This window comes from Danio rerio, chromosome 22 (genome assembly GCF_049306965.1).
Source record: "Danio rerio strain Tuebingen ecotype United States chromosome 22, GRCz12tu, whole genome shotgun sequence".
NCBI classification, from domain to species: Eukaryota; Metazoa; Chordata; class Actinopteri; order Cypriniformes; family Danionidae; genus Danio; species Danio rerio.
Genome location: NC_133197.1, coordinates 20,161,791 through 20,189,493, shown reverse-complemented (window position 1 = coordinate 20,189,493; position 27,703 = coordinate 20,161,791). Strand labels below are relative to the sequence as shown.

Below are 27,703 nucleotides of genomic sequence, written 5' to 3'. Positions count from 1 at the left end.
GACACTCCAAACATTACCCTTAAATAAGAACAATCTGAGAACAAAGACTTAAATAAAGGCCTTACGGTCTCCAAACGATTCCCCCACCCCACCGCGTAAAACACTCCTCCCCCCACACAAGAAAACACTTTCTCCCCCTGCCAACTGACAGGAAATGGACCCACTCTGAAACAAAGCTCTCTCATACCTCCCACCACCCCGCAGGAGGCCCGCATGAAAACAGCAAAAGAAACACTGTGAAAGATCACCAGCTTCCATCTCGGTCTGTGGCGGCCTAAAGTGCCAATTACATAGCAGGGCCAAGCTAATGTCTCAGTTTGAGATTTTTATTGCGAGTGCTACCTGACACCGAGGTGACCCTGACTCTTAAATCTGTCACTTGTGAGATGCTTCGAGAAGGTCTTCACATCCGTCAACATAAACCTTAGCCTGTGAACTGCGTATAGCAGGATATGACATGTTAGATAACTATTGAGAAACTAAGGTTGGAGGGATGGTTCACTTTTAAAGTAACTATTAAAAGAATTCCGTTTAAGTGCTGTAAGCCTCATTTGATGACATGTTCTCGATCACTACAGAAAAAAAGTTTCTCTGTTCTTTTTGAAAGAAACACCTTGGGGGTTTAAAATCACTTGGTGTATTATTTGAGCTGTAAAGTTGTCGTTTTGTGTTGAGAATACACCTCCAGACAGAATAACCTTTAGTTTTGAGTGTAAGTTATGTGTTTGAAATATTCAGTTTAAAAAGTTTGATCAAATTATACTGGTTTTTAATAGGAACTGCAAGTATTTTTGAACAAGCATTTGTGTCTTGTTTTAATCTCAATTGTATGTTAACATTTAATACGTTATCTTGATCTGTTTTTGTTGTATTTTACTTTTAAAGTCATAAGTAGGCCCACATGGAATCTGCATGTGTACAAATCTGCAGAGTTTTGGCCCATCATTGAGGCTATGTATTTACCTGTGGAAATGTGTGTAAATTTAGGGCTGGGTCAATAATCGATATTATATCTAATCGAGATAAAAATTTATGTCAGTAACTCTGGACTCTGGATAAGTTCTGGACTTTTTTTTTACTCCATATTGATCTAAGAGCCAATCACACAGCAGAAATGTGCAACTATGGGAATCTAAAAGTGTGTCTATTAGAGATGTATAAAATTTTAGCCACTAAAAATTTATCGGCCAAAAATATGTTATGCCATTCAATGGACCCTTTAATTTTTGTGGCTTCAGTCTAGGCATGGGTCGATAACCCTGTTCAAGGAATAATGCGGTTTGAAAAAGTCAAGGTTTTAAAACCGTCAAAATTTTCTGCTATACCGTTCCTAAGTCCCATGCCTACTTCAGTCATTGTTGGGATACTCTTTTAAATCTGGAAGAATTAACAACTGACATCGAAATATATACTTTTGTCTTTCAATATAGTAAATGATTATTGAGGTTGCATCAGGTTCCATATCGCCCAGCCCTATACAAATTTATATTTATTCAGTTTTTAAATTAATTTTACTAATATTTTTGTGATATAATAATAGTAATATTAAACTGTCCATGTGATTTATTTTCCCAGTGATGGGTTGCGGCTGGAAGAGAATCCGCTGCATAAAACATATGCTGGATAAGTTGGCGGTTAATTCCGCTGTGGCGATCCCAGATTAATAAAAGGACTAAGCCGAAAAGAAAATGAATGAATGAATGTGATTTATTTACAATACAGTTTGTAAAGTAATATGTTCTGTCTTTTTAGTAGATATAATATATGAGAGACTTTGTGTTTATCAAATAAGTAGATCTAATTGGATTTGCATTGTAAACATTGATTAAAAGTAAAAAATGTATTATTTTTGATTTCATATATTACGTTTGTAGTTATGATACTCTTAAAATCATTCCACATAAATCCGCAGATTTTTTACAAAATTCTCAGCAGAAATGTCCGCAGATTCTGTCTGGCTCTGGTCATAAGTGACAAATTATATTATTTTCTGTGGTTATATCAGAAGTGCTGCTTTATCGAACCCAAAAATGAAAGTTGTCTACTCACACTTCTTGTTTGAAACCCATTTGATTTCTTTCCTGTGTAGTAGTAAGGGATGCAACGATTAACTGATTTCACTATTTACTGCGTTTTAATTTGTCACAGTTGATTAATCATAAAGGCTTCTAAACATCGCTTTTCTGCATAGATTAAAACTGCTGCAACTAAACAAAGATATGCCAACTGTGCACTATTTTTGAGCTTATACACAATATGCACACACATTGGATTAAAGGCTGAGTTTAATTATGGCTGAGGCTATTACTAAAAAGGGCCCTTCACATACCTAGTCTTTTGCAAACTAGTTAAAACTAGTTTAAAGAGAAATACCTTATATGTAGCTTAGATACTTTATATGTAGCTTAGATTTACATTAGACAAATACTATTTTATATTTGTACTTATTGATTCACTGTTTTGTCATTTATTTTCAGTGTAAAATTATTACATATGTCTAAATGCCAAAAACCCTTTCCACTTTTTTTTAAGTCTGAAGAGAAGTGGAACATTGTTTTTTTTTTTAAATTATTATTTTGTGCCGTATCAATTGGTAACTAAGCAGCAATAAATAACACTTTAAAACTATAAGGAGTTTTCCTGCGATTTAACTAAACTAGTAGTGTTTTGAAATCAATAACTGCGTAATAATCGTGATAACCATGATTATTCCTCAGACTATGATCGTACAACCAAAATCTGTAACCGTTGTATTCCTAGTAGTAGTAGTAAACTTTTATTGTCCCTCACAGGACATTTGTTATGAGCATCACCATAATCCTGAAGACCTTCCGTAAAACAAACAATACAAAATACAGTAGTTACAATAATTATAATGCTAATTAAGATTTTAACACTTTTAACACTTAACACTTTTGTTAAATAAACCCACTGAAACTGGTACAAAAGATTTCTTATATCGATTCAACCTACACTTAAGGACTCTATATCTTTTACCGGTGGGAAGCAGTTCATAATGTTGAAACGAAAAGTGTTGAATAAAAAAGAAGCTATTTTCGAAAATGCTGGATGCTTTAACTTGCATAGTTTTTTGGAAGTCGATGAGTGCTCGTAAACGGTATTTAAGAACACAACACAAGAAAGTTCATTTTCATTTTTGAGTGAACCATCCCTTTAAAGATCGCAAAATATAAAATGTGATCATAAGTTGAACATTTCCCCTAATTTTTCCAGCGTTAAACTGCAATTAGCAAGAACCTAAACTTCTGACCGTCCCCCACGGTTCAAGCTAAAAATCCACAAAGTAAGGACCTGTTTAGAGTAAGCAGTGGCCTTCAGAAGTGCATCTGTTCCTCAAGACAAAAGTGCTCGGAAGGGTGCTAATTGCATTAAAGCATCTCCTCCCCCATCTTTGGGCATAGCCGTGGTGTTTGTGGGATTTTTTTTTGCATAGGAGGACTTTACCAGGCGTCCTCTCGCTCACCTCCACAGCTGCCCAACACGTCACCCATTGAGGACAGCGTTAGGACAGGACAGAGCCCATTTCCCCATCACACCCCTAACATGGAAGCACATTCTCTCTCTCACACACACACACACCTCGGGACTTTATGACTTCACTTTTGATATCTGCTGCGATCTGAACTTGAATAATGCCATGCTGTGTAGTTGATGTATTTGAAGGAGTGTATAAAGGAAATGATCTTTCCTCAACGCAGGAAATGGAATCGGTTCCTGCTTGACTGAATGTCATAATTGTCTCCGTAGAATTGCATTTTGATGGTTCCAGCTTACAAAAAAAATGCATCCACAAACAAAGCTAGTCCATATAGACAAAGCCAAATTTGCCAGAATAAGCACCCGTTTAGTTTGCTAATGTGACCGTTTATTTTAAAAATACAGTCTTGCTGACAAATTCAATTCAAAACCATTCGCCATGTTAAACATCTTATGTGCTTCTTGTGCATCTGAATCTGTATCTCTGCCACTTCATTTTCCCCACATAAGATGATTCTGCCAGGGAGATTCTTTCACTCACTCAGTCAGTGCCCACTTCATTTCCCATGCTGCCTGCGTGGGCTCCATAGATCACGGCTGTCAGCGTGGATGTCGCTATTTGCTCTGCTTTGTTAGCTTCATCACTCATGCTCAGCCTTCAGTGGCCGCTCTGGCTGAGACCCCCTCTTCTCTCACACATTTTTAATTAGACCTCCAAAAAAAAATCAAAAGGAGAATATGAATATTCATAAACCAACTGCATTAATATGCACAATTATGCAAATCAGCACGCAATTAAGCCATGTGTCTTTGGAGAGCTTTGCATTAAGGCATAAGACAGGAGGCAGAGGGGAATGCTTTATGAGGAATTTCTGCTCCAGTACACATGAAACATTCCCGCAATATTTTTGAATATCCATATTTCTACATATAAATATATTGATGCCGGTGAGGATAAACCTTTTTAACACTTTACATCCTGTAGGTCCTTGTACTGAGACCTGTGTTGTCCCTGTGGCTCTCCGTTCCCAATTGTACAATGATGCTAATTTCGCAATTCTTTGATCAGCCTGTTTTTGTTCTGCTTGCCGTGATACCCCCCCATCCCCAACTTGTCTTAATGAGATCCAGTGACTGAATGAATGCTCCCTTTATGGTCAGTGATGTTGAAGCTTGCTGAATGACATGGATATTAGTGTGGTGTGATGGTTTTGGATTAGATCCAGAAGCTGTCTGACAAGCACCGAGAACCAGCCGGCAAACGTCCGATGGCCTTAATGCATGAACGGAGTATTAAGAAGGATCTTGATGTGAAGGTTTAGCACATGCCAAAATTGCAGATTTGGACTGACAACTTGTGATCAATTGGTTTGCAGGAATGGAAGAACGCAGTAGTCCTTGGGCTGCCGGAGATCAAAACAGTCCATCTTTTAACCAGGTACGGGTAGACACTACTGGAAGCAAATAAGGCTGCCTAAAGGTGTTGAGGCATGTTTTATAGTTTTGTCTTGGCTTTTCCAGAACTATGGAGAGGGCCCACACTATAATGAGCATGAAGGACTATCTTCCCCATTCCTTGGGACAGGGATTAGTGGTGAGTTTTGCAAATGTTTAGTTGAAGAATTGTTCATTAATCTTTTTTTTTTTTAACTTTATTCAAAATGCTCAAGTGTTGAGATATTGTTTATAACGCCCACCATTCTTTAAACTTGTAGGTAAAAACGAAAGAGGTCCTTACTCTTCCTTTGGGGGACAGGTTAGTTCAATAATCCTAAATGAATCTTTTAAAAGGCTTTACTTGACTTGCTTGAGACTCTCCTCCTACATTTAACTGATATCCTCTATCCTGTTGTTCCCTACAGCCGGGATTCCTGCCCTCAGACATTGCCATACCTTCTGCAGATGCCATGTCCCCATCTGGACTGAAGTCTGGCTCACAGTTTTACCCATCATACGCAAACAATCCCCGAAGACGCCCCTCAGATGGAGGCATGGGTAAAGAATTTACAACATAAACTTGACTTGCATCAGGTCTGTCAAAATTAAATGAAAAATGACTACATCTTTTAAAATCTTTTCACAGATCCCCAACCACAAAAAAAGATCAGGAAGCCACCAGGACTGCCATCTTCCGTGAGTGACCTTTCATTCTTATTTGCTTCCATCATAATTCTTTAATTACAAACTTGAATTTAAGAGCAGAATTGTCAGGTATTACATGTGGACGGTCATATTCCATCGCACAAATAATTTTTAACTAGTACTGCTAAATGATTAATTTAATCTAAATAAAAATTCCTATTTACAAACTTGCACAATATACAGTGCTCAGCATATATGAGTACACCCCATTTTGAAAATGAATATTTTTATCCATTCCTCTGTGAATATGGGTAATGTATATTTTTGCATTTAAACAAAACAGATTTATTAAACATATATATTTGTTAAAATAATATTTTAGTCACAGAACTTCTGTAGAAATGGAAAGATAAAACATTTAAATTCATACAAAATGTCACAAAAAAATTACAAACTACAACATTTCAACAAAATTGTATATTTTTTTTGTTTCTGTTGATTTTTGCCATCTTGAAATTTGAACATCAATTTGGGCTGCTAGTTTTTAAACCATTATTGTAAGTTATTTTGTTAGATAAGCTCCAGATTTGACTTCAGTACTGACTAAAGTAATGTATATGCACAAATATAATATTATAAAGCATCCAATAGAAAATATTAATTTAAATGAGAGATTTGTACTCGTATATGATGAATACTGTATGTGTGTTTTCTCTGTATATAATTATAAAGGTATTTGCATTTAGTAATTTAGTAGATGTGTTTATCCAAAATGGAGGATAATAGAAGATCACCAGAGAGCAGTGATTATTCATTTATTCATTTTCTTTTCGGCATAGTTTATTTCAGCACATGTTTTACGCAGTGGATGCCCTTTCAGCTGCAACCCATCTCTGGGAAACATCCATTCACATTCACACTCATACAATACGGACTTTATTAATTTAGCTTACCTAATTCACCTGTACCGCATGTCTTTGGACTATGGGGGAAGCCGGAGCACCCGGAGGAAACCCACGCGAACTCTGGAAGAACATGCAAACTTCACACAGAAATGCCAACTGATTAAACTGAGGCTCGAACCAGCGACCTTTTTGCTGTGAGGCGACAGAACTACCTACTGCATCACCGCGTTACTCTGTGCAGCGATTTTAAATATTAGTCAAAAAAGACTTGAGTTGGTTTAGCTATTTAAAATAATAATAACACAATATATATGCAGAGTAATCATTAATTATTAAATTACAAACCTTTTATTTTGAATGCAGTGTAATATATTGAAAGCACTGCTTCTAGCGGAGTACCTTAATGTAAGTCAGGTATGCTGGAAGATGGCCCACCAACAGTACGATTGTACATTTTGACTTTGGATTAAACTTGGTATAAATCTATTTACGTTGACATGAACGCGAAAGAAAAAATAAAGAGGTTCTACTGCTGTCAGTAGATTAGCTATCATTGAAGGCACATCCTTCCAAAAAAATTCCTGTGAAAAGTCCTTTGATTAAACAGACTGTATGCATTTTCATTTGCGTCAAAATAAAGAGATGTCAGCCATGACTAAGGTCCATTATCTTTTTAAACCTTTGACCATTCCAAGTTGACGTTAACTTAAGCAAACATGAAAGCGGCCATACCCGATTCCAAACTACTTCCTTTGAGTCATGGGAAGCGTAACTGTTGTTTCATAGCTAATCCACATTAGCTCAACACTTTGCCCTCCTAAGCCCTCTCCCCAAACACGATCCTTCAGATTTGCCCATGCTAGACCTTATCCTCCCCCTCTGCCAAAGTGACCCAGTTGTGATTCCCTTGCATCTCTCTCTCTCTTTCTCTCTCTCTCTCTCTCTCTCTGTCTCTCTCTTTCTGTCTCTCTCTCTTTCTGTCTCTTTTTCTCTCTCTCTCTGTCTCTGTTTCTCTCTCTCTCTCTCTCTCTCTCTCTCTCTCTCTTTCTCTTGTCTTAGCTCAGATTAATGGCTGCTGATGAGCCAGGGTTCTAACTCCTGCTGAATCCCACTCTACGTCTCAGTATAACTTCCTCCTGTGCCACCACAGCATTATAATACCCTAATAATCCTGCTGATGCTCACCTGCCTTCAGCATGCTTTTAAGTTATTCATTTATTTTTTTATACTTTATTTTTTTTTTAAGTCCAACTTTGGCAAAACACTAAATCATATTGATCCTTAACTTGCCTAGGCTTGCCTTGATCTTTTCAAGTGCATCAACAAATCATTGTGAGGATGTGTTTCCTGGTGAACTTCAGAGAAGAGGGCTATTTGCAGTTTTTTTTGTCTTCCCCTCCCTCATTTGTTCTTTTATGTGGTTTCCACATAATCGACTAGTCTATTTTGCTCCACTCCTACCACTTCTTCAGCAAGACCTCTCCCCCCACTGTTCTCACCCCTCCCCTATTCAGCCCAGCTGCCTGTGGAGTTGGACGGGCTCCAGGAGTAGGCAGATGGCTCTGTAATTAGAAGTGCATCTCTCCATTCCCATCCCACTTCTCCCTGTTAAATCAAATTACAGGCAAAAGAGAAATATCGCTTTGCTGGATTTGTATTCTCCGCTGGCCCGAGACCCACCCGCCCGCTGGCGCCCCCCTCCCTCCCAAACACTCGCTCATGTATGCGCACATACAAACAAACATACAAATCATACATGTTAAAACATGTTTGTTGGATGGAGGTATGCCTCACGGCTTCTGAATTCACATGAATTACCGATCTATTCGGTTCCATTTTAGGCTTCCTATATTAGTCCCATTCATTGATATAATAGTTTGCATTATTACCAAGTACTATTTCACCGTTACGGAATATGTCATAACCTAGAGTGCCTGGTTTGATTTGGACTCGATCGTAGTGATGGTGCACCCTGTAGTTGTCCTCCCTCTCCTTTTTTGGCTCATGGGAGTGCAAGAGGAAGCGCCGACTGTGCCATGAGATGGCCGTGGCGCATTTCCCAGCATGCTCTGTTCTCTGCCTCTGCCACTTTATCTGAGGGGGCACTATGGAAACACGCGTACACGTCATTTGTACCAAAAATCGCAAACTATTGCCAGCAACATGGGCTCCATACCAGTTGTACATTCATGTGCAACCTTTCTTTTGCTTGTTACTATGAATGCCATGTTTCTTAATGTCCTTCGTTTTCCTTGTTTGTAAATGCAGGTTTATGCTGCCACCTCTGGTGATGACTATATTCGTGACAGTGCCGCTTACCCGGGCTCCAAACCTGGCTCTGTGTACCCAGGATCTTTTTACATGCAAGGTGTGTACACGGGGAGTTAAAGAATCATTGGCACATCCAAAATTCCCAGCCGTAGTGTGATGCTTATATTAATGTGTACATATTTTCTTCACACAGGCTTGTTTGCAAACAGATTAGTAGTGACTAAGCAATTATCTTGTTGTTTTGTTTGTTTGATTTGAAATTAGAAGCATACACAAAGACAAATGTTTCTGTGGATGGCACGTCCACGCAAGTTCTTGTACTGATTGGTATTGATCCCTCCCATCTGCCTTTGTGTTCGCAGAAGGCCTACACTCATCTTCGGATCCCTGGGCCCCTTCCGGATCCTTAGGCCAGTCAGGATACACGGCTATGCTGGCGAATTCGCCACACATAAATCAACCAGCCTCCTTTTCGGCGATAAACCCACAAGACAGGATGGTATGTCTTGTGAAGGTCTTGGAGAAGGGTCTAAATTGTGGTTTGTTTATGAAGCTCTGGTCACGGTGTTTTTTTCTTCCTTTGCTGCTCAGAACTATCCTTTGCATGGAGCAGACGTCAATGGTTTCCATTCAGGCTCTGCAGCCTATAGCCACACATCCTCCATTAATGGATCAGACAGCATTTTGGGTAAATGACCTTTGCTGTTTTTTAATTAAATGTCCTCTACGTTGTGTAATGTGCTTGTAATTGGGTTTAGATCAGATCTTGAAGTTGATTCTTCTTGTAAAATCATTTTCGGATGAGTCTGAACTGTAATTTAGAGGATATTGGCCTTCAATCTTTCATTAAGACTATGAATGGTCATTTTTAGAAGTTAGCAAATTGAGCTGACATTGACATAATGAATGAAGCTAATGAGCTCTCTTATTCTCTCCAACAGCCAGTAGAGGTACAGTCGCAAGCAGCTCAGGTGACGAGATTGGAAAAGCTCTTGCTTCGGTGAGTGAGCTTTCATTAATCACCATGAAGGATCATTTGGCCATGTGAAGTCCAGGACAAATAGCATTATTCAGACTTTTAGCAATAATCGGAGGACCAAAGAGCTATCCCACTTATTTGTGTTTTATGTGTGTTTGAATGACAGATCTACCCTTCGGACCACAACAGCAACAACTTCTCTTCCACTCCTTCCACTCCTGTGGGCTCTCCTCAAGGCATTGCAAGTAAGTCAGATATGCTGTCTTATTCTGTCAACGATAGATCCGGTTCATTAGATCGGCTTGTGTTGAAAGGTGCCAAGACAAATACGCAGAGGAAGAAGGCTAAAGTATCATAAATCATTCCCTTTAGATTGATGGGGTTTTGTGTAGATCGAGACGTAAATGTGAAGCTCTAGAGCGCCATCTGCTGCTGTCTTAGTGGCTTGTTTCATGCTCAGACTTTAAATCATGTTCCCCTCAGCAGGTGCAACACAGTGGTCGAGAGCTTCTGGCCAGGCTGCTCTGTCTCCTAATTATGAAGGTGGACTACATGCACTGGTAAGGTTATCAACTTTTCAACATTAATGGGATTAAAGAGGCAGTTTACTCAAAACTGAAAATTCTGTCTTGAAATGTTCAAACTTGGCATGAGACAATAACCGGTTTCAAGGTTTACTGCCATTTAGAAAAGTCAAGGTTTTAAAACTGCCAATGTTTTTTTTTTTTTTGTACATATTTTTCATAACTTTATTAAGGTTTTAGGGCAAAAAAATGTCCAGCAGAAAAGGACCTCCACATCAAACGCTACTGGTCCAAAATATTTTAAAAGTTTCTTAAAATAAAACATGTTGTGTTCAAAGGGGAAAAAGTTGTTGTTTTTTACACAGACATTTAAAAAAAACTTATTTTGAAGCAGTAATCTAACCCTAACCCTACCCAAGGTTATAATACTGTCAGAATCCTATACTGACTCACTCATTCAAAAATGTTTTGGTTTTCTATTTTATATACATTTTATTGATTTATTTATTTTTTGTTTCTTTGTTTGTTTGACATGGACATCACAATAAGTGTTTTAGTAGATTTGCTAATTCTCAGCACTCAAGCTTGACGTACAATGAAAATATAATAGATGCATTTACACAACATAATAATTCTTTACATGAAATTGCTGTAAGGCAAGCACAGGCAGCCTGCACAAACAAATAAATAGTACACTATTTGTGCAAACACTGCTGATTTGTTTTTAACCACTTTTTAAGAACACTACTAAATTATTTATATTACTTTTTAATTTTATGCTAGCGGGTAATTTAACCGATAAACTACATTAGTAATCTCATGGATATATTTAAACAACATTGACATTTTTGCCTTGCTTTTTATGCAATTGTGATGGTCCACAAACAATACTGCGCTAATTCTATGAATTACTTTTTCAGAAATTACGTTTTTAATTAATTTTATTGAATTTTCCAACCTTATTTAGAATAGTGATCCTTATTTTAATAACATTACTTATCGATTTTGTACATAGATCTTGCACATTCACTTGTTTTGTCACTAGTCTAAAGCGTTATTATTTGGTAACACCTTTAGAACAAAGTTCCATAAGTTAATTTTAGCTAATGTATTTACTAACATTAACTAAGTATTAATCATTTGTAAAGCATTTATTAATCATAGTTTAACATTAATTAATGCATTGTTAAAATCCAAAGTTGTGCTTGTTAACATTAATGCACCATGAGTTAACAAACCAATGTTATTTAACTTAATTAACATTAACTATTGTGAACAAAGATGAATAAATACCGTAATAAATGTGTACCTAATAGTTTGTTCATGTTAGTAAGTACATTAACTAATAGACCTTTAATTTAAAGTGTGACTTGTTATTTTACTATCCAAAATCAAAACACTGGAGACCTTACTACAAAACAACTGAAAAACACCCATGCCTATGAGTGCTTATTGAGGTGGTTCCAAGATACAGGTTTCATTTTATATTGCCAATAATAAATGGCAAGCGTTTGTGCACTGTTGAAATGTAAATCTGTATTGTTATTTTTAGAACAGGATATAACTTCTGTAGCTTCCCCTTTTTAAAAATACCATACCATTCCACAGCAAAACAAAATGGAAGACCGACTGGAAGAGGCCATTCACGTCCTCCGGAGTCATGCGGTGGGTCAAGCACCAGGAATTCCTGGAGCCCACGCTGACATGCACGGCCTGCTGAGTGCCGTCTCCACATCCAGCGCATCCATGGGCAGCATCCCACAGGCTTATTCCAATGCAGGACTGCCCCTCAGCAACAGACACCCTGCCATGGTCAGTAGTATGGTCCAAAAGGTTTCTGAAAAATATAGATTTTGTTTTTTATGTTGTTGTCTCCATTTTGGCCAAAACAATATTTTGTTTCAGCAAAGAAATTGCAATCAGGGCATCCAAAATAATCATGTTACAGCATGTTCGGGATTATAGTATAGCAGCACCACAGTTCATGATTAGTCAAGTCATTGCCAGAGATGGGAGGTAACCACCTCATTACTGTACTTAAGTCGATTTATCTGGTGTCAGTACTTTACTTCACTATTTATTTATTCTTTTACAAATTTTTGCTTTCACTCCCTACATTTTTACATAAATATCTGTACTTTCTACTACATTTTTAAATCTGGCTCATTACTTTTGTTTTCATGCGTTTGGTGGCGCAATCTATATTATTTCTTGTCAGTGCGCAATTTGAGTACCTTTTTGATGCAGTCAGTCTATTTTCGGCTTTTCCAGCCAAGGCTATTGCGAACCTTATGTAGGCTAGTTTATGAAGATTACGATGAGAAAGGCAATGATGACTATGCAGTTGAGATAGAGGGAGAGGGTGAATTAAACATGACTGATGCTGCCCTGTTTACACTGTAGTAATCGGATCACAGATCAAGAGAGACACATTCCAGTCTGACAATATGCCATGTAAATGTTAGGGGTCTTTTGTCCACTTTTGATCATATGGCACAACATTTCTATAATCTGTAATATATTACCACGAAAAAGAGCTTTTTTTGCAAAAGATTTTTACATTTAGTACTAAAACAATCGAAAATTGTATGCATTAAGATTTATTTCCTTTATTTCCGATGAGTTCATATTTCCCAATACAGAATTTACTCTGTTTAACAGTTGTTGTTTGTTTTTTACATATAGGCATATTAATCTTCAATTATTTTTTAACAAATGTTTTAAAAATACAAAAGTAACTATACTGGGCAATTTATGAATAGAAATATAATACAAAAGGTCCAGAATTGATCACGTGCATGATGTTTTATTCATGTTTTACATATCTGTAGGTTGTAGTCACGCCTGTGTATGTAGCTTTTCGCATAGAATAAACGTATTAACAAAAATAATGTTTATCCATTAAATAAAATATCCACATTACCCTGAAAAAAAAAAAACACTGAAATAAGGGGTTATGTATGAGAGCTGCTCATGAAGCTAGTGAAAATAAAACATGTATTAGTAATGGGTATTTTTTACTTAAGTATATTTTTGTAGGCCGTACTTTACTTTTACTTGAGTACAAAAGGGTAATCAGTACTTCAACTTTTACCAGAGTTGTTTTAAACATGAGTATCTGTACTTCTACTTGAGTAAAGGATTTGTGTTCTTTTGCCATCTCTGGTCATTGCAGAGTTAAACCATAATAGAGTGAAAGTTTCTAATTTGAATGTGTTTTAAGGCCTGTGGCCGTGTAAGCATTTCAAGAGAGTTTAAATTATTTGGGCACAAATTGATTATTCATTTTGATAACAGACTACTGTTTCACTCCCCAGAAAACCATGAAGCACTCTTTATTTAATTTATGTCTTTGCGCTGTTTATTTTATCTTATGTTGGACTCCCCTATAAAATCCTTAGTTCCTACAAATAGAGCTATTAAAGTCATATGCTGAATTTGTGTTCATATCGCATAAAAATAAAAATATATCACAATGTCAGATTTGTCCAGTATTGTGCAACCCTACTGTTAGCAGCCACTAATAACTAGCTTCAGCTTCAAACTAGCTTCTGAAACCCTAGTTTAGAGCTGTATGTGGTATTATGCAACAAAACAATAACAATGCACCTGTGGGTATTGATATGTGCTAATTACTCTCCCGTGTTGCACTTTTCTGCAGGCTGGAAGCCATCATGACGACCATGCCTGCCTTCCTCCCAGCAGCACCCTGTTGCAGTCGGCTCATGCTTCAGGCACCCCACAGCCTGGAGGAGCACCAGAGGCTTTTAACAGTGAGCAGCCATTTCACTTTCTCTTTTAGAACCAACCAAACGTGTAAACAACAGATGCAATTGCTGAGGATTGTGAGCGAAATTGCTAATAACGGTATCTTGTCTCCTAGCTTCAGGTTTGCCCGGAGGCTTGGCCCACGCCACGCATTCGTCAAACAAGTCTGATATTAAGAGGGAGGAAAAGGAGGATGATGAGAACTCTTCTGTGGCTGACAAGTCTGAGGAAGAGAAGAAGGAAAGCAAACCTCGCACCAGACCAAGGTACTAAATGTTTACTAGGGTTGCCGTTGAACAGCTGAATGTAGGTGTGTGCGATATTGATGGAAAAAAAATTTCTTATCAAATAAATTTGCTGAAGGTTTTATTTTGCTAGTCTTGATTTGGTTCAATATGGATGACTTGCTCAGACATGCATAAATGTCCTGCTTTGTCAGTTTTTGTTGGCAAAGCAACAATATTGTGTCTTAATACGCAACATTTAGACTTTTCTGTAACTTTGTTTAGTTGTGTTAAGTTCAAATCATATTTGCGCTGTATATACAGTTGCAGTCAGAATTATTAAAGCCCCTGAATTATTAGCCCCCGTTAATTTTTTCCCCTAGATTTTCAACACATTTCTTAACAAAATAATTTTAAAAACTCATTTCTACTTACTGATTTATTTTATCTTTGCCCTGATGACAGTAAATTAATTTTTGACTAGATCTTTTCAAGACACTAGTTATCAGCTTAAAGTGACATTTAAAGGCTTAACTAGGCTAATTAGAATAACTAGGCAAATTATTGTATAACGATGGTTTGTTCTGTAGACTATCAAAAATTTAGCTTAAAGGGGCTAATAATTTTGACCTTAAAATTGTTTTAAAAAAAAATAAAATCTGCTTTTATTCTAGCCAAAATAAAACAAACGTGACTTTCTCCAGAAGAAAAAATATTATCAGACATACTGTAAAAAATTCCTTGCTCTGTTAAGGATCATTTGGGAAACATTTATAAAAGGAAAAAATAATTCAAAGGGGCTTTAATAATTTTGACTGCAACTGTAGGAGTACTAAAAGCAAAAAAGAAAGCAGAAAATAAAATAAACATTTAACAAATAAAAGCAATAAAACAGTGATCAAGGAGTACAGACTTAAACACAGAAATGGAAGGGGAAAGTCTAATGTGAATTGGTAGTGTTCCAGAGTTTAGGACAAGCAACTGCAAACGCTCAATCACTCTGTTTTTTTTAAAGCGTGTTGTAGGCATCATAAGAGCTCAATGAACGAGAGGGGGTATACGGACAGAGCAAGTCATTAAGGTACTGAGGAGCAAGATTGACGACTTTGGTTACCCATTAAATACAGAATTGATTTTAAAATCGGATTATTTGTTTACAGTGAAGTGCAGCTAAAATAAGAGTTACCGACTCATACTTGTGCCAGAAAGAAGTCTAGCAGCATTTTGTACCAGCTGCAGACAAGAGAGAGAAGATTGAGAAATACCATAATAGAGAGGGTTACAGTATTCCAGACAAGCTATGAAGGCATGAATCACCGTTTGAAAATTTCTCCAGAATAAAAATGGCTTGATTTTTTTAGACCATTGTCTGAGGTGGTAAAATCAGGATTTTACGACAGTACTGATCTGTTTGTCAAATTTTAAGTTTATCAAACATAACACAGAGATTTCTTTAACAGTGGGTAATATGTGGGGCCAAAGTGCCCAAAATGACATTTAACAGAGAATTTACTTTGTGCCCAAATACAATTACTTCAGTTTTATTGTTCAAATTTTTAAAAGAATTGCATGAGAGCCGAAGTTTAAACTCCTTCAACATAATCTATTTGTTAGAGAGACTTTCAGCTAGTATTTTGTTAAATTGACAATTACACTACTGCTGTAGAAGAATATCGCACACCCCACTAGGCTCAACCTTATGAGTTTGACACTGCATTGTCTTAATTTGATCTCGTATAACAAATTTCTGTAAATTTCTGTTTTTTTAATTTGAATAATTCTTCACATTGGGCCAGGCCTGATTTCAGAGTGCTTGGGCACGCCCAACACAATAAAATACCATGTTTTGTAGTGTTCTTCATTCCCCTTTCCCAAACTCTCACATTGTTTTCAGAAAGGAGGTGTTTTCCCAAGTCCTTTCAGGTGTTTCAGACCAGGGAGAAGAGTAAGTCTATCTCCCACCATAGAGTGCATGTTTGTGAAAGACTCCAAATACTCACTTGATCGTATTAAATCTTTATAAGGCTGAATGTTATTGTGTATAAATGAATGGCATGTTTATTCCATGGCCTTTTAGATTTGTATTGAATGCAAACTTGCTTTATTCTTTAATATCTAATTCATGATCATATGTGTGTACTGTGTGTAGGGGGGCACTGACAGCACATTTTACAAAATCAGATATTTGTCAGTGATGCTTCCCCCAGAAATTGTGTAGTTGTTAAATGCGCTACTGGTAACTGAACACTAGCAAACCAACTGTGTATTTTAAGAACAATTTAATAATTTAGGGCCATTGCTAGTTTTTAAACCACATTGGATGAATAGCGTTAGGAGCACCATCTAGTGATTGTGTGAGGAATTCTCCCGAGCCTACAGTTCTCTTTAGATTTTATTCAAGTAAATTAATGCTCAAATATTTCCTGATGTAAAGTACTACAGTGATTGTACTACTTTCATTAGGAAAAAAATAACATCATTATGCATCATCATGCATCATCAGCAATATCCTCTGAACTTTTTCCCTTGTCTAATTACATGCTTGATATGTAATATTTTGTTACATAAAATTGCTCTACTAAACTAATTTCATGTTTATGTTTGTATTTGATCAAAATATATTAAGGAGAAAACAAATGATCAGGTTTTCTGACTGGGGCTGTAAAGATCCTCATAATAATTCATTTATGCAACAACTTTGCTGATAATATGCTTAACACTTGAGCTGTCTCCTAAATTTCCACCTTTAGCCTTATAGCCTTTAGCCTTATAATCCCAGATTGCACCCAATAACAAGTGTACAACCAATGTATACTCAATGATTAGTGAATACCCATAATGCACATTTAAAATCAATTTATTTACTTGTTAAATTAACATTTGTACTCATGAGAGAAATTAAGATATTTAGCTTCACCTACTAATAAACACATTAGGTGACAATCACAGGGTCTAAACAAGAACCTCTGGTGTGCTCAAATAGTGGTGTGCTTAAATTCACTCAAACATTTTCATTTACTCCTTTAAGTGGACTAATGTAGGAAACTGTGAATGAAGGTATAGGGTGCGATTTAAGATACAGCCCTGGACTACTAATCCGATGTCAGTTTTAAACGCATTATTTCTCTCCACAGTCTAAATGAAGATGATGATGATGAGGATTTGCCGGCAGAGGTGAAGGTTGAGCGGGAGAAGGAGCGGCGGGTGGCCAACAACGCACGAGAGCGACTTCGTGTTCGGGACATCAACGAGGCCTTCAAAGAGCTGGGCCGCATGTGCCAGCTGCACCTGAGCAACGATAAACCCCAGACCAAATTGCTCATCCTGCACCAGGCCGTCAACGTCATACTAAACCTAGAGCAGCAAGTCCGCGGTGTGTGATTGTGCTTGATTTAAAGACGACATAATATAGCATTTGTTGTGCGCTGAATGTTAATGAATCTATTACAGAACGCAACCTGAACCCTAAAGCGGCGTGTCTGAAACGGCGTGAGGAGGAGAAGGTGTCCGGGGTGGTTGGAGACACCCAGATGCAACTGTCTGGACCACATCCAGGCCTGGGAGGTGATGGACGCAACTCCGTCAGTCACATGTGATCCTGTGGTACGTTACCAAGAAGTTCATACGTTTCTACTAATTGTTAATCCAGTAAATGGTACACAACAGCTAACAGAACATTGTAGGAGGCCTTCACTTTTGATGCGCATTTGGGGTTTGTTTAACTTCAGAGATCAATTTGTTTGCTTCATTATATGAGCTAATGTCTGTCATTTAGTACGATTGCATTCACATCATGTATAAATTGATTATTTTTATTTATACATCTACTGTGACTGCATATAATTTCTAATATATATAATATTTCCAATGGATCTATTTCTGATATACATCTAATATATTGAACTGTTTAAAGATGTTTCAATGTATTTTTTTGTTATCTGCTTTGATCAAAATTATTTCATACAAAACTGAAAATTCTGTTATTAATTACTCAATAACATGTCGTTCCAATCCCATGAGACCTTTGTTTATCTCTAGAACGCAAAGATATTTTGGATTAAATCTGAGAGCTCCATCATTCTCCACAGGCAGCAAGACGAGCTCCTGAGATGTTCAAAGTCCAGTAGTTCAGCTAATCATACGAAGCTCCAAGAACATTTTGTGTGCCAAAAAACAAACAAACCCGTAAATATGACTGAGTGTTTACTAATGTCCTCTCTCCCACGTCAGGTCAGGGTGCGTGTATACTCCAGTCAGTGTGATCTATTGCCATCAGAGTCAACAGTGCAAAACGAAAGTGTCTTATTTCTCTTAGTTAACAAGCACTCTGATCAGATATAAAAAAGACATACAGTTTTGTTTTGTTTTTTGTTGCACAAAAGTGTGTTTACTATTGATCCACTAAAGTCACTTAAAATGTATTGATAATGTGCATGGTTCCTTTTTTGAACTTTGAACATTTTGAATTCGTTGCTGTCTGTAGAGAATGAAGAAGCACTTGGATTTCCTACAACACTTGCATCTTTATTATATGTCAAAGTAAGGGTTATTTTAGTTTGCTTATACATTTAGAATTTTTTTTAATCGATTGGCTGACAATTGTTCCTGTTTTTGTCAACAACCAGCTTGGTTTTGATACATTTTATAGAACTTTTGACTGCAATGTAGTAATGCATTACTATAGCATATAGCTCTATACAAATAAACTTGAATTGAAAAATTATACATTTTAAGTCTTTTATATTTTACTATTTAATTTTTAGATATGTACAGTGTAAAACATGACTAAAATGCTGTGATATGCATAGACTGTAAAATATATGGACGTAGTATCTTTGACGTCGCCCATAGGTTTCTGAACACTGCAAAAGAAGCTACAAGTAGGTCATTTTGTTTGCACATCATCGCACCCACAGCAGGAGACCAAACAAGGGCAAGAAGCAGAGAGGGAGGGAGCTACAGACACCTGTTGACATTTTGCTTGGACCTGGCTTAGACAGACTTTACTTTGGGAGAACGTTTCTCCCAATACTTTATTACTAATATCTCCCAATACTTTAATACTAATACTTAATTACCTGCGACTCGTTTGTGTTCTGACGACATGTGTCCATAGGGAGCCAGGACTAGTGGAATTTCGATGAATTGCAGTTTCAGTTACTTCCGTATTGGCTTCCTGAGAGAGAGCGGGATTTTGCCGCTTAGTGATATGACATTACTTTTTCAGTGTGTTCAGGACATAAAATGAAGTTATTCTGGGTGATTTGGAAAAACAGATATGTAAACTTTAAGTCATTGTTTTGTAAAGTGAATGAAAAAATAATGAAGATTGGTGGAAAAGTTGGCACCAATAGCCTAGTGGTTAAGGCCCAATTCCAATTCTATACCCCTACCCTTTCCCGTTGGCCCTTGAAACAGAGTGTGAAGGGGAAGGGCTTCAAAATTTACCCTTAAGAAATGGGACACCACTACAACCCCTGCTCACATCATGATATGTCATTGCAATTTATTGCTTCGTATGAGATCAATGATCGTGTTGGGTTATTTTGGTGTATTTATCTTCAGGAAATCACTGAAGGCATATTTCATGTTATCATAATGATCTAATGTGGCAATAAGATTGTAACTATACTGTGCATTTACACCATGGCCATATTCATTTATGTAAACACACGAAAACAACATTAACATTATACCAGACAGTGTAAAAACCTCTTTCTCAGTCACTAGACAATTCTGACAGACAAGTCGAGTGTCATGGAGTGAAAGTATGTTGTGGTACTGCTATACAGGAGTTATAATAAAGGATTATAGATAGCGAAGTTTAGCTGATTTTATTCTAGCATTTTTAAAGCATGATGGTAAAACACAAATTCTGTTATGAGTGTATTAAAACATAAGCTTGTTTGTTGTCAATTCTTAATGACAAAAAAACCCCCCACTAATTTGTGCATCTACTTCCATGCAGCCATTTTGCCGTTGTAGATGTATTCTGGAAAATTTTCTTACCCTTTGGTTTAGAGTGTGGTCCTGAAAAATCTGTTTCAAGGGGTATTTAGCTCTTCCCCTTAGCCCTACGCCTTCAAGCTAAAGAAAATTAGGGTAAGGGGAGGGGCTAAGGGGTAGAATTGGGATTGGGCATAAGTGCGCCGACATGTAGCACAATAGTGCTCACGGCAACCCCAGTTTGATTTCTGGCTCAAGGTCCTATGCCGATTCTACCCCTCTCTGTTTCCAATGCTATCCTGTCTGTTCTCCATTATCCTATCCCCCTAAAGGTGGAAAAATCCCTTAAATAATAATAATAAAAAAAGATTGGTGCAAAGCTGTGCTGTATTTGCAGTGTACTTAAAGTGTTGTCTAATCTATATGTATAGTCTAATAAACTAATTAATATGAAACCCTTAAACCCTGTTTTATTTCCTATTGTAGGTAATTCAATTACTGCAAAAGATTTGTAATAAATTTAGTGAACAATAACACAGAATAAAGTTTTTCCATTATGTTTTCTATCTTTAGATTCGGTGAAATTTCTTGGGGCTCCTGGAAGAAGTGACCTTGAATCTCTTCCACCGTTCTCATCCTCTCTGTATGCATATATTGACTCTGAAAGCATATCATCCAAGAAATAAAGAGATGCACCCTTCAAACCCTTTTGAACGCAAGAACCGACCCGCCAAAACTGACAGCGAAATTTGTCCGTGATCACTCCAGACCACAGTTACCAGCACAAATGTGAAGAACTCTTTGTCAAGTCGTTTTTGTATTTTTCTGCTTCCCAAAACTGATGGATCATAGGAATAGAGACGTTCCGACCACAACTGACATTTTTTTTCAACTGCAGAGAGTTTTGATCGAGAGACGAGACAAACGTCAATTTAATCATGGATTTGTGCCTAATTGTTACATTTTATATAAGATGCAAACTGCTTACTTGTGTGGAACAAACGTTTGGGAGTTGCTTGTATATGAGCAAGACTTTTTTTTTTTTTTTAAATGTGGTTTGTCATTCCCTACTGAAAGGTACAGTCTTACGTGCGTTGTGTAACCAAACCCCACAAGAAGTGGGGGTGAACCTGTGGTGCTTTTGAGGACAACTTTTCTCAGAATGCCTCTGTACAGTGGGCCAGGGCTCTTCCGGAAAGGAGGAAAAAAAGCACATGGGCCATCGCAGCTCTCCAGACTGTTTCATTTACTTGGAAACACGATGCATCATCAGCTCTCACGATGCCATTGACTAGTTCAGCCAATCGGAAGAAACTGCATCATAAAGGAGCATGAGCTTCTAGCAAACTATGACAAAAACACTTGGATTTGGTTGCATTTCCAAGCACAGAATTGCCAAGTTGACCTTTCACATCTTTCCTTTCATAAGCCCTTTTTTGTTCACCAGGATACATTCAATCACTCGCTCGCATCAACTCATTGTTGCCAAAAGTCTGAAAGCGTACACATGTCCACCTCACACATATGTAATGGATGTTATTTCGATTTGAGAAAAAAAATGTAAGAATATATATAAATATATATTTTTGTTAGTCTATACATTGTAGATTTCTAAATAACAAAAACATATTAGTTTGAAGTGTAGAGTCTATAGCGCAAGTGAACGCTTGGAGGCGTGCCGTACAATTTCAAAAAGACCCTGCGTATATTTTCAGAAACGCAAGGTATGGGCGAGGCGATCCATTTGTAATTTTATGCCCCCCCCCCGATAGCTCTATGCTTATAATGAAATGATAAGATATTTGATGATGGTTTTTGAGGGCTTAAAGCCTCGTGATGGTTTCCTGATATCAGGGAACTGTCTGTCACTAGAAGTGTTCTTAGGCAATGGTGCAGTGCGCAAGCAACGTTTGCCATCATGTCTCGCAAATGCACATAATGCAACCTGTTTGAATGTAATATTCAAATGTACACGCTCTCACATCTCCTTCAGACTGGCTTACTGTGAGTTTAGTTGATCATATTGTCATTTCAAGGTGTACGTCTTAACCCGTTTTTTTTGTCATGTGTGTGTGTGAGATGATGTTCCCGAATGATTTGAATTATGTATGTAGGGAAAAAAAATGGTGTTATAACCTGTGTAATTGTCAATGTCCACAATGGATATGATTTCTGAGTAATAACATTTCACCGTAAGGGGGGATACTGAACTTAGGTTGTCCTAAAGTATAATGGAAACATAATATCAATTCTTGGTAAAGATAAAAAAAAAGTTGTTGAACATTTATATATTGTGGCCTTCTTATTCTCAAGACTGTCATTTTTGAGAGTGATGCCTTGTCAGTGCCTAAACTTACTTTCATTGTAAACTTGACCATTTGTTTTATTATTTCAAAATGCAAAAATGGCTCATCCATCTTTTTGGTTTTGCTTTGTTTCTTTCTGGAAGCATCTGTGTAGTATTTAATCTGCAAGTTAGAAACATTGTAGTTTTTCATCATTATTATGCTGTGTGTGTGTGTGTGTGCGCACCTTTTTGGCAATTTTATGATTCTCGTTCCTGTCATCTTTGGCTCAACTAGGTTGGAATTTGATTTTTGCTTTCAAGACGCTTTGTGTCCTGTGATCTGTGAAGCACACGAAAAAAAATAAAGGATATTCATTGATTCCTTAGATGGGACTGGAAACACTAGACTGTTATAAGTAATTCTTATTTAATCCAGCCATCTCAGTTGTGGGTTCATTTTAAAAGTATCGATAAAATATTTCAATGCTGGACTTTGTTTTGACCCCTTTGCTTTATGCGTTAGATGCTGGAGAAGGATTGTCTTGTCATCTAGTATTTTCCTGTCTGAAATTACGTTTTTTTTTTTTTTTTTTTTTTTACCCCTGAAGCATTTACTCTTGAATGTCCAACGAAGTAAAACATTTTGAATGAATTGTTGTGCGCCAAAATAAGATTGCTGCCCACGATTTCCATCAGAATTAAGATGTGTGTGAATTTTACAGAACCTGGTGTCTTGCAGTTGCAGTAGGGACATGAACAATACTGCTGTTGTGTCTTCAGAGTGCCTCCGGTTTTTTGTCATTATTATTATTATTATTATTATTTTGTCTTTGTTTTTATAAATATATATATAAAGTAGGTATTGAGAACTGTCCTGTATATAACAGTAATGTAGCAATAAATGTGCCATTTTTAATAACAGAATTATACATTTTTTCAATGTCTTGCTTTTGATCTTGTATACCTTCAAATGAGTTAAATAAAAGAAAACATTGTAATAAAAGTCTTACCAGTTGGTGTCTTTTCAGAGAAATGAGTAAAGAGAAAATCTTGACCGTCTCTTCCACGCCAACGTAAATTAACGGCTCATTTAACAAACCGTATGTTCGCGCTCTTTTTGGATGGTAGATTTTGATTGGCTGTACGTTTGTCCGTTCATCGTCTGGAAAAAAAAGTTAAATATTTTTTTCTCTTTGAAAATAGTGCATTAATACTAATTCCTAAAACAAAACTGGCAATATTCAACAATTTCATAACAATTTGCAAACTGATTATTTCAGAAGTGCCCACAGCCCAGATCCCATTTTATTACATGTGGTTTTCAACTTAATAAATACCCTGTGTATTTAATGGTACTTGTTAATAAAGTAAGCATGTTATCATTTTCAAAGCTTGTTAGAAACTGTACTTACAGGCGGTCTTAAATCCTGTGGATTAAGCAATAAAATCTCTACGGTTCCAGAATTTTCTATCAGGCTAATAACGGGCAGCCTGGGTCCTGAAACAGCCATTTGAGTTTTTTGTTTACTTTCCGAACGGAGGAGGGAGAAGCTGAGTGAGTGCCAAGATGCAGAAGTTAACAAAGCTGATCGGTCCAAAATACGTCAAAATTGCCAGAATCTGGTAAATTAGTGCTTGATTTATGAACAGTCCAACAGCATGTTAACCAAAAAATCGCCCGCTCTTCTGACACGTACAATTATGAAACATCATAACTATTTACTACAAATTATTATTTTAATACGTTTGTACTTTGCAATCTATGATTCCCACTATTGTTGAATGGGGTGCAGCTGGTGCAGTGGCTGTTGTCCATTTTACAGACTGGCAGTTGATTCTGAATTATGTTTATCTTGATCGAGGCAAATTCAAGAAGGACTGATAGTTATCATACCCTAAATATTGGAACTACAGAAAGCAAGTGCTGTACATTCCTAAATAATTAGTAAAGCTGATGGCTTTTGTAGCCAGTAGGGGGCGCTGGTGATGCAACAGAAACCCATAACATTGTACAGGACTCTGATCTGTAATTTTAAAAGGAAAATTCACCCCCAAATGAAAATGTACTCAGTACACTGTTTTTTCTTCTTTTTAACAAAAATTATATATATATATATATATATATATATATATATATATATATATATATATATATATATATATATATAATATATATATTATATATATATTTCTATGTGAATTTATGTTTTGAATTTTTGCTGCAAATCTCACATCCATAACACTGGAATTGCTCGTATATATATATATATATATATATATATATATATATATATATATATATATATATATATATATATATATATATATATATATATATATATATATATATGAGCAATTCCAGTGTTATGGATGTGAGATTTGCAGCAAAAACTCAAAACATAAATTCACATAGAAAATATACATTAACATTATATCAAACATCTGTTTATATTTTCCAAAACAACCACAAAGTTACATAATTCAGATAAATATCAATCTGTAAGCACTTTTTATATTTTATATATGGATGTGACAAAAAAAGTTTGCGAGTTTACAGTCTACAACAGACTTTGTAGAAATTCCTTCAGTTAAACTCCACAACCCAAAAGAAACAATGCTAATCAAACAGATATTTGTCGGCTCACTATAGAATTATAGGATTAAATCACTATAGAATTGTTGACATTTTTGCAGTTATGTGGAAAAAGTGTTATGGATGTGACAGCTGTGAAATTTTGTGTTTAACAGGACAAAGTAATGCAAAGGTTTAGAACAAGTGAAGGGTGGGTAAATGTTGATGTAATTTGTAGTTTTGGGTTAACTATTTCTTAAAGAGTTATTTTTTGTATTGCTACTGTATATTCAAATAATATTTCACTATGGGTTCAATGGGATGTTAATATGTTAATAAGTCTGCAAACATGTTTCATGCTTGCTAATGAGTTGTTGTCTGTCTGTACCTAGTTGAAAATGCAAATCATTATTGCACATTACTCAGTTTGACTTTGCACATTGATCATAGAATACATTGAATGTTATGGTGTTACTTTTGTGAATAAATGCATTTCACTATTTTTGTGTTAGAAATGTATTTAGGCTAATGTACAGATTCCAAAATAGAACTAAGCTAAAATATTTAAATATAGTCCACCCAAAATGGGTTAAAGGGACAGTTCACCCAAACTGAAATTTCTGTCATCATTTACTCATCCTTTTCTCCATACCTGCTTGACTTGATCTGTTGAACATCAAGGAAGATATTTTAAAAGAAAGCTGGAAGTCATTGATTTCCTTAGTGCTTGTTTTTCCTTCTGTTGATGAGAATGGTTACAGTGTTTCAGCTTTCTTCAAAATATCTTTGAAGCAGAGGAAAGACACTCGTAAATATTTCAAACGACACAAGGGTGTGTAAATGCTGAGTTTTTATTTTTGGGTGAAACTCAATTTTTATTTGTTCGAAATCTGTTTGAGTAGCTTTCTTTTTTTGAACAAAAAAAATATATATATATTTTTTTAATGCTGGTAACTTAATAAAAAAATCACCATTCAGGTTCTTTTAAATACTTTAAAAATGATCGGAAAATGTGAAGAAAGATTCATTTGTCAAAAAAATGTTGTGTAATCAGAATAAATCACTTTTATGTTTCTATACAAAGGCCTGGATCTAGAGCACAAATGCAAACTGAAATGAACATTCCATCTCTTGCGTCGCGCACACACACCAGCAACAACATTAATAGAAATGTTGCAAAAAAAAGAAAAAGATTCTACAAAAACCATACCTAAAGCACAAAAATCAACACTGAACATGTATGTTGTTTACTCACACATGTCTGCATGGGGTTTCTATATATACATATATAATCAATCATTTTAATCATGACGGAATTTATCTAGAATAATGCAGAGATTCCAAAATAGAACTAACTCTAAAATACCTACATGTGGCCCACCCTGCTATTTAGTTAAAGAGACAGTTCATAATTGAAAAATCTGTCATTATTTACTCACCCTTTGCTATAATACAAAATTGCAATGAATTTTGGAATCTTAAAATATATAATCCTGTGTATAATTAAAAAAAATATCTAATTTGTGTAAAAAATAAATACATTTTAAAAAAGAAAGTCAGGAAAAAAAATAGCATAACATGCAAGTTGAAAAGTAACTGTGAAAAAAGATAAATAGTTTATCATATAAAACTGTCTAGCTATGGGCTAATTAAGGGTTAATATAATAGGTTTTGTCAATTTCTCATCACATGCGTCTTTGCAATTCTCCTGTCACATTCAGGTCCCTTGTACTAAAAATTTTGGTAAATTGCTATTTGTATAACAATCATTTTACTACAAATACTCAAAGGATCATAAAAGTCAATGGATCCCAACATTTTTCAGATTATCTTATTTTTAATTTCAAAAGAAGAAAAAAAATCTCTTAACAGGTATGTGGAAGGGTTTGTAAATGATACAGAATTTTCATTTTTGGGTGATCAATCCCTTAAAAAGTATTTTTTTTTTTTTTTTTTTTTAGTAAACCATGATTTTTAAAAAAGTGTAAACCAGTATAACATTGTACTTTGTACTGTTTTACTTGTGCAATCTTTAGTTCTTTTTAATGTTTTGTTAGACTCCATTCACAATCCCCAATATGGGGAACCCTGAGATTTGAGCTACTTTAAATGACAATGTTCTTTTCACTTCTGAATAACATGTGTACACGATTTCACGTCAATAGAAATCAACGCTATTTTTAAGCCTATTTGAAGAGGCATCTTGCTTTCTTGTCCATACAAAATGTTGTCATGGCAACCATGGTTTCCGCCAAAATGCCCCTTACAAAAACGACATTCTCCTTCTGAAATCCTCAAAAGAAAGCCCCTCAGAACCTGCACACACATATTCACAAACAGTCCCACGGTGATTCGTGTGGGATTACTGTATCAAATATGATAGCACAAAACTGTAGTGCAAAATACATTTATTTAAATCAAGAAAACGTAATCTTAATGGTGTGAAGAACAACTAAAATCTTTATTTTTACAACGCACCTATGCTAATTTAGACACGATGATGTTTTGTACACGACAAAGCTAACGCACAACAGAAGCCTTCAACATTCACTGAAAGTGAAAGACTTGTATGAGTAAAACATTTAGTCAAATAAGAAGCACAGCAAATCTTTGCAACTTAAAAAGCAAAACAGTGCATCGTATTGTT

The 27,703-nt window shown here is 36.0% G+C and overlaps 2 protein-coding genes and 1 long non-coding RNA gene across 12 annotated transcripts in view; 2 read left to right on the top strand and 1 right to left on the bottom strand.

Moving 5' to 3' along the window:
• tcf3b (transcription factor 3b) overlaps positions 1–23,487 on the top strand; it is a 29,190-nt gene extending 5,703 nt beyond the window's left edge. For 2 of the 9 annotated variants that reach the window (XM_009296298.5, XM_073936721.1), the window contains exons 4-21: positions 4,875–4,936; positions 5,020–5,092; positions 5,214–5,254; positions 5,361–5,493; positions 5,582–5,631; positions 8,754–8,853; positions 9,119–9,255; positions 9,348–9,444; positions 9,698–9,756; positions 9,902–9,980; positions 10,222–10,295; positions 11,868–12,071; positions 13,921–14,032; positions 14,143–14,293; positions 16,146–16,196; positions 17,386–17,624; positions 17,702–17,854; positions 20,771–22,887. In XM_009296298.5, the coding sequence (XP_009294573.1) occupies positions 4,875–4,936; positions 5,020–5,092; positions 5,214–5,254; positions 5,361–5,493; positions 5,582–5,631; positions 8,754–8,853; positions 9,119–9,255; positions 9,348–9,444; positions 9,698–9,756; positions 9,902–9,980; positions 10,222–10,295; positions 11,868–12,071; positions 13,921–14,032; positions 14,143–14,293; positions 16,146–16,196; positions 17,386–17,624; positions 17,702–17,847 (1,808 nt within the window). In that variant the 3' untranslated portion in view covers positions 17,848–17,854; positions 20,771–22,887. 9 annotated transcript variants of the gene reach the window in all.
• Positions 3,614–24,420, bottom strand: LOC141380316 (uncharacterized). 2 transcript variants are annotated; one of them, XR_012398147.1, is made up of 5 exons: positions 23,897–24,420; positions 23,495–23,646; positions 22,730–22,824; positions 11,858–12,096; positions 3,614–4,210 (listed from the first exon to the last, which is right to left on the bottom strand). It is a non-coding gene; the product is annotated as an uncharacterized lncRNA (long non-coding RNA). The 2 variants fall into 2 exon arrangements; XR_012398146.1 differs by lacking the exons at positions 3,614–4,210; positions 11,858–12,096 and having other exon boundaries at positions 22,475–22,824; positions 23,897–24,340.
• mbd3b (methyl-CpG binding domain protein 3b) overlaps positions 23,993–27,703 on the top strand; it is a 20,932-nt gene continuing 17,221 nt past the window's right edge. The window contains exon 1 of the mRNA XM_068216256.2: positions 23,993–24,107. Coding sequence (XP_068072357.2) covers positions 24,052–24,107 — 56 coding nt within the window. The 5' untranslated portion in view covers positions 23,993–24,051. The remainder of the gene's footprint in view (positions 24,108–27,703) is intronic.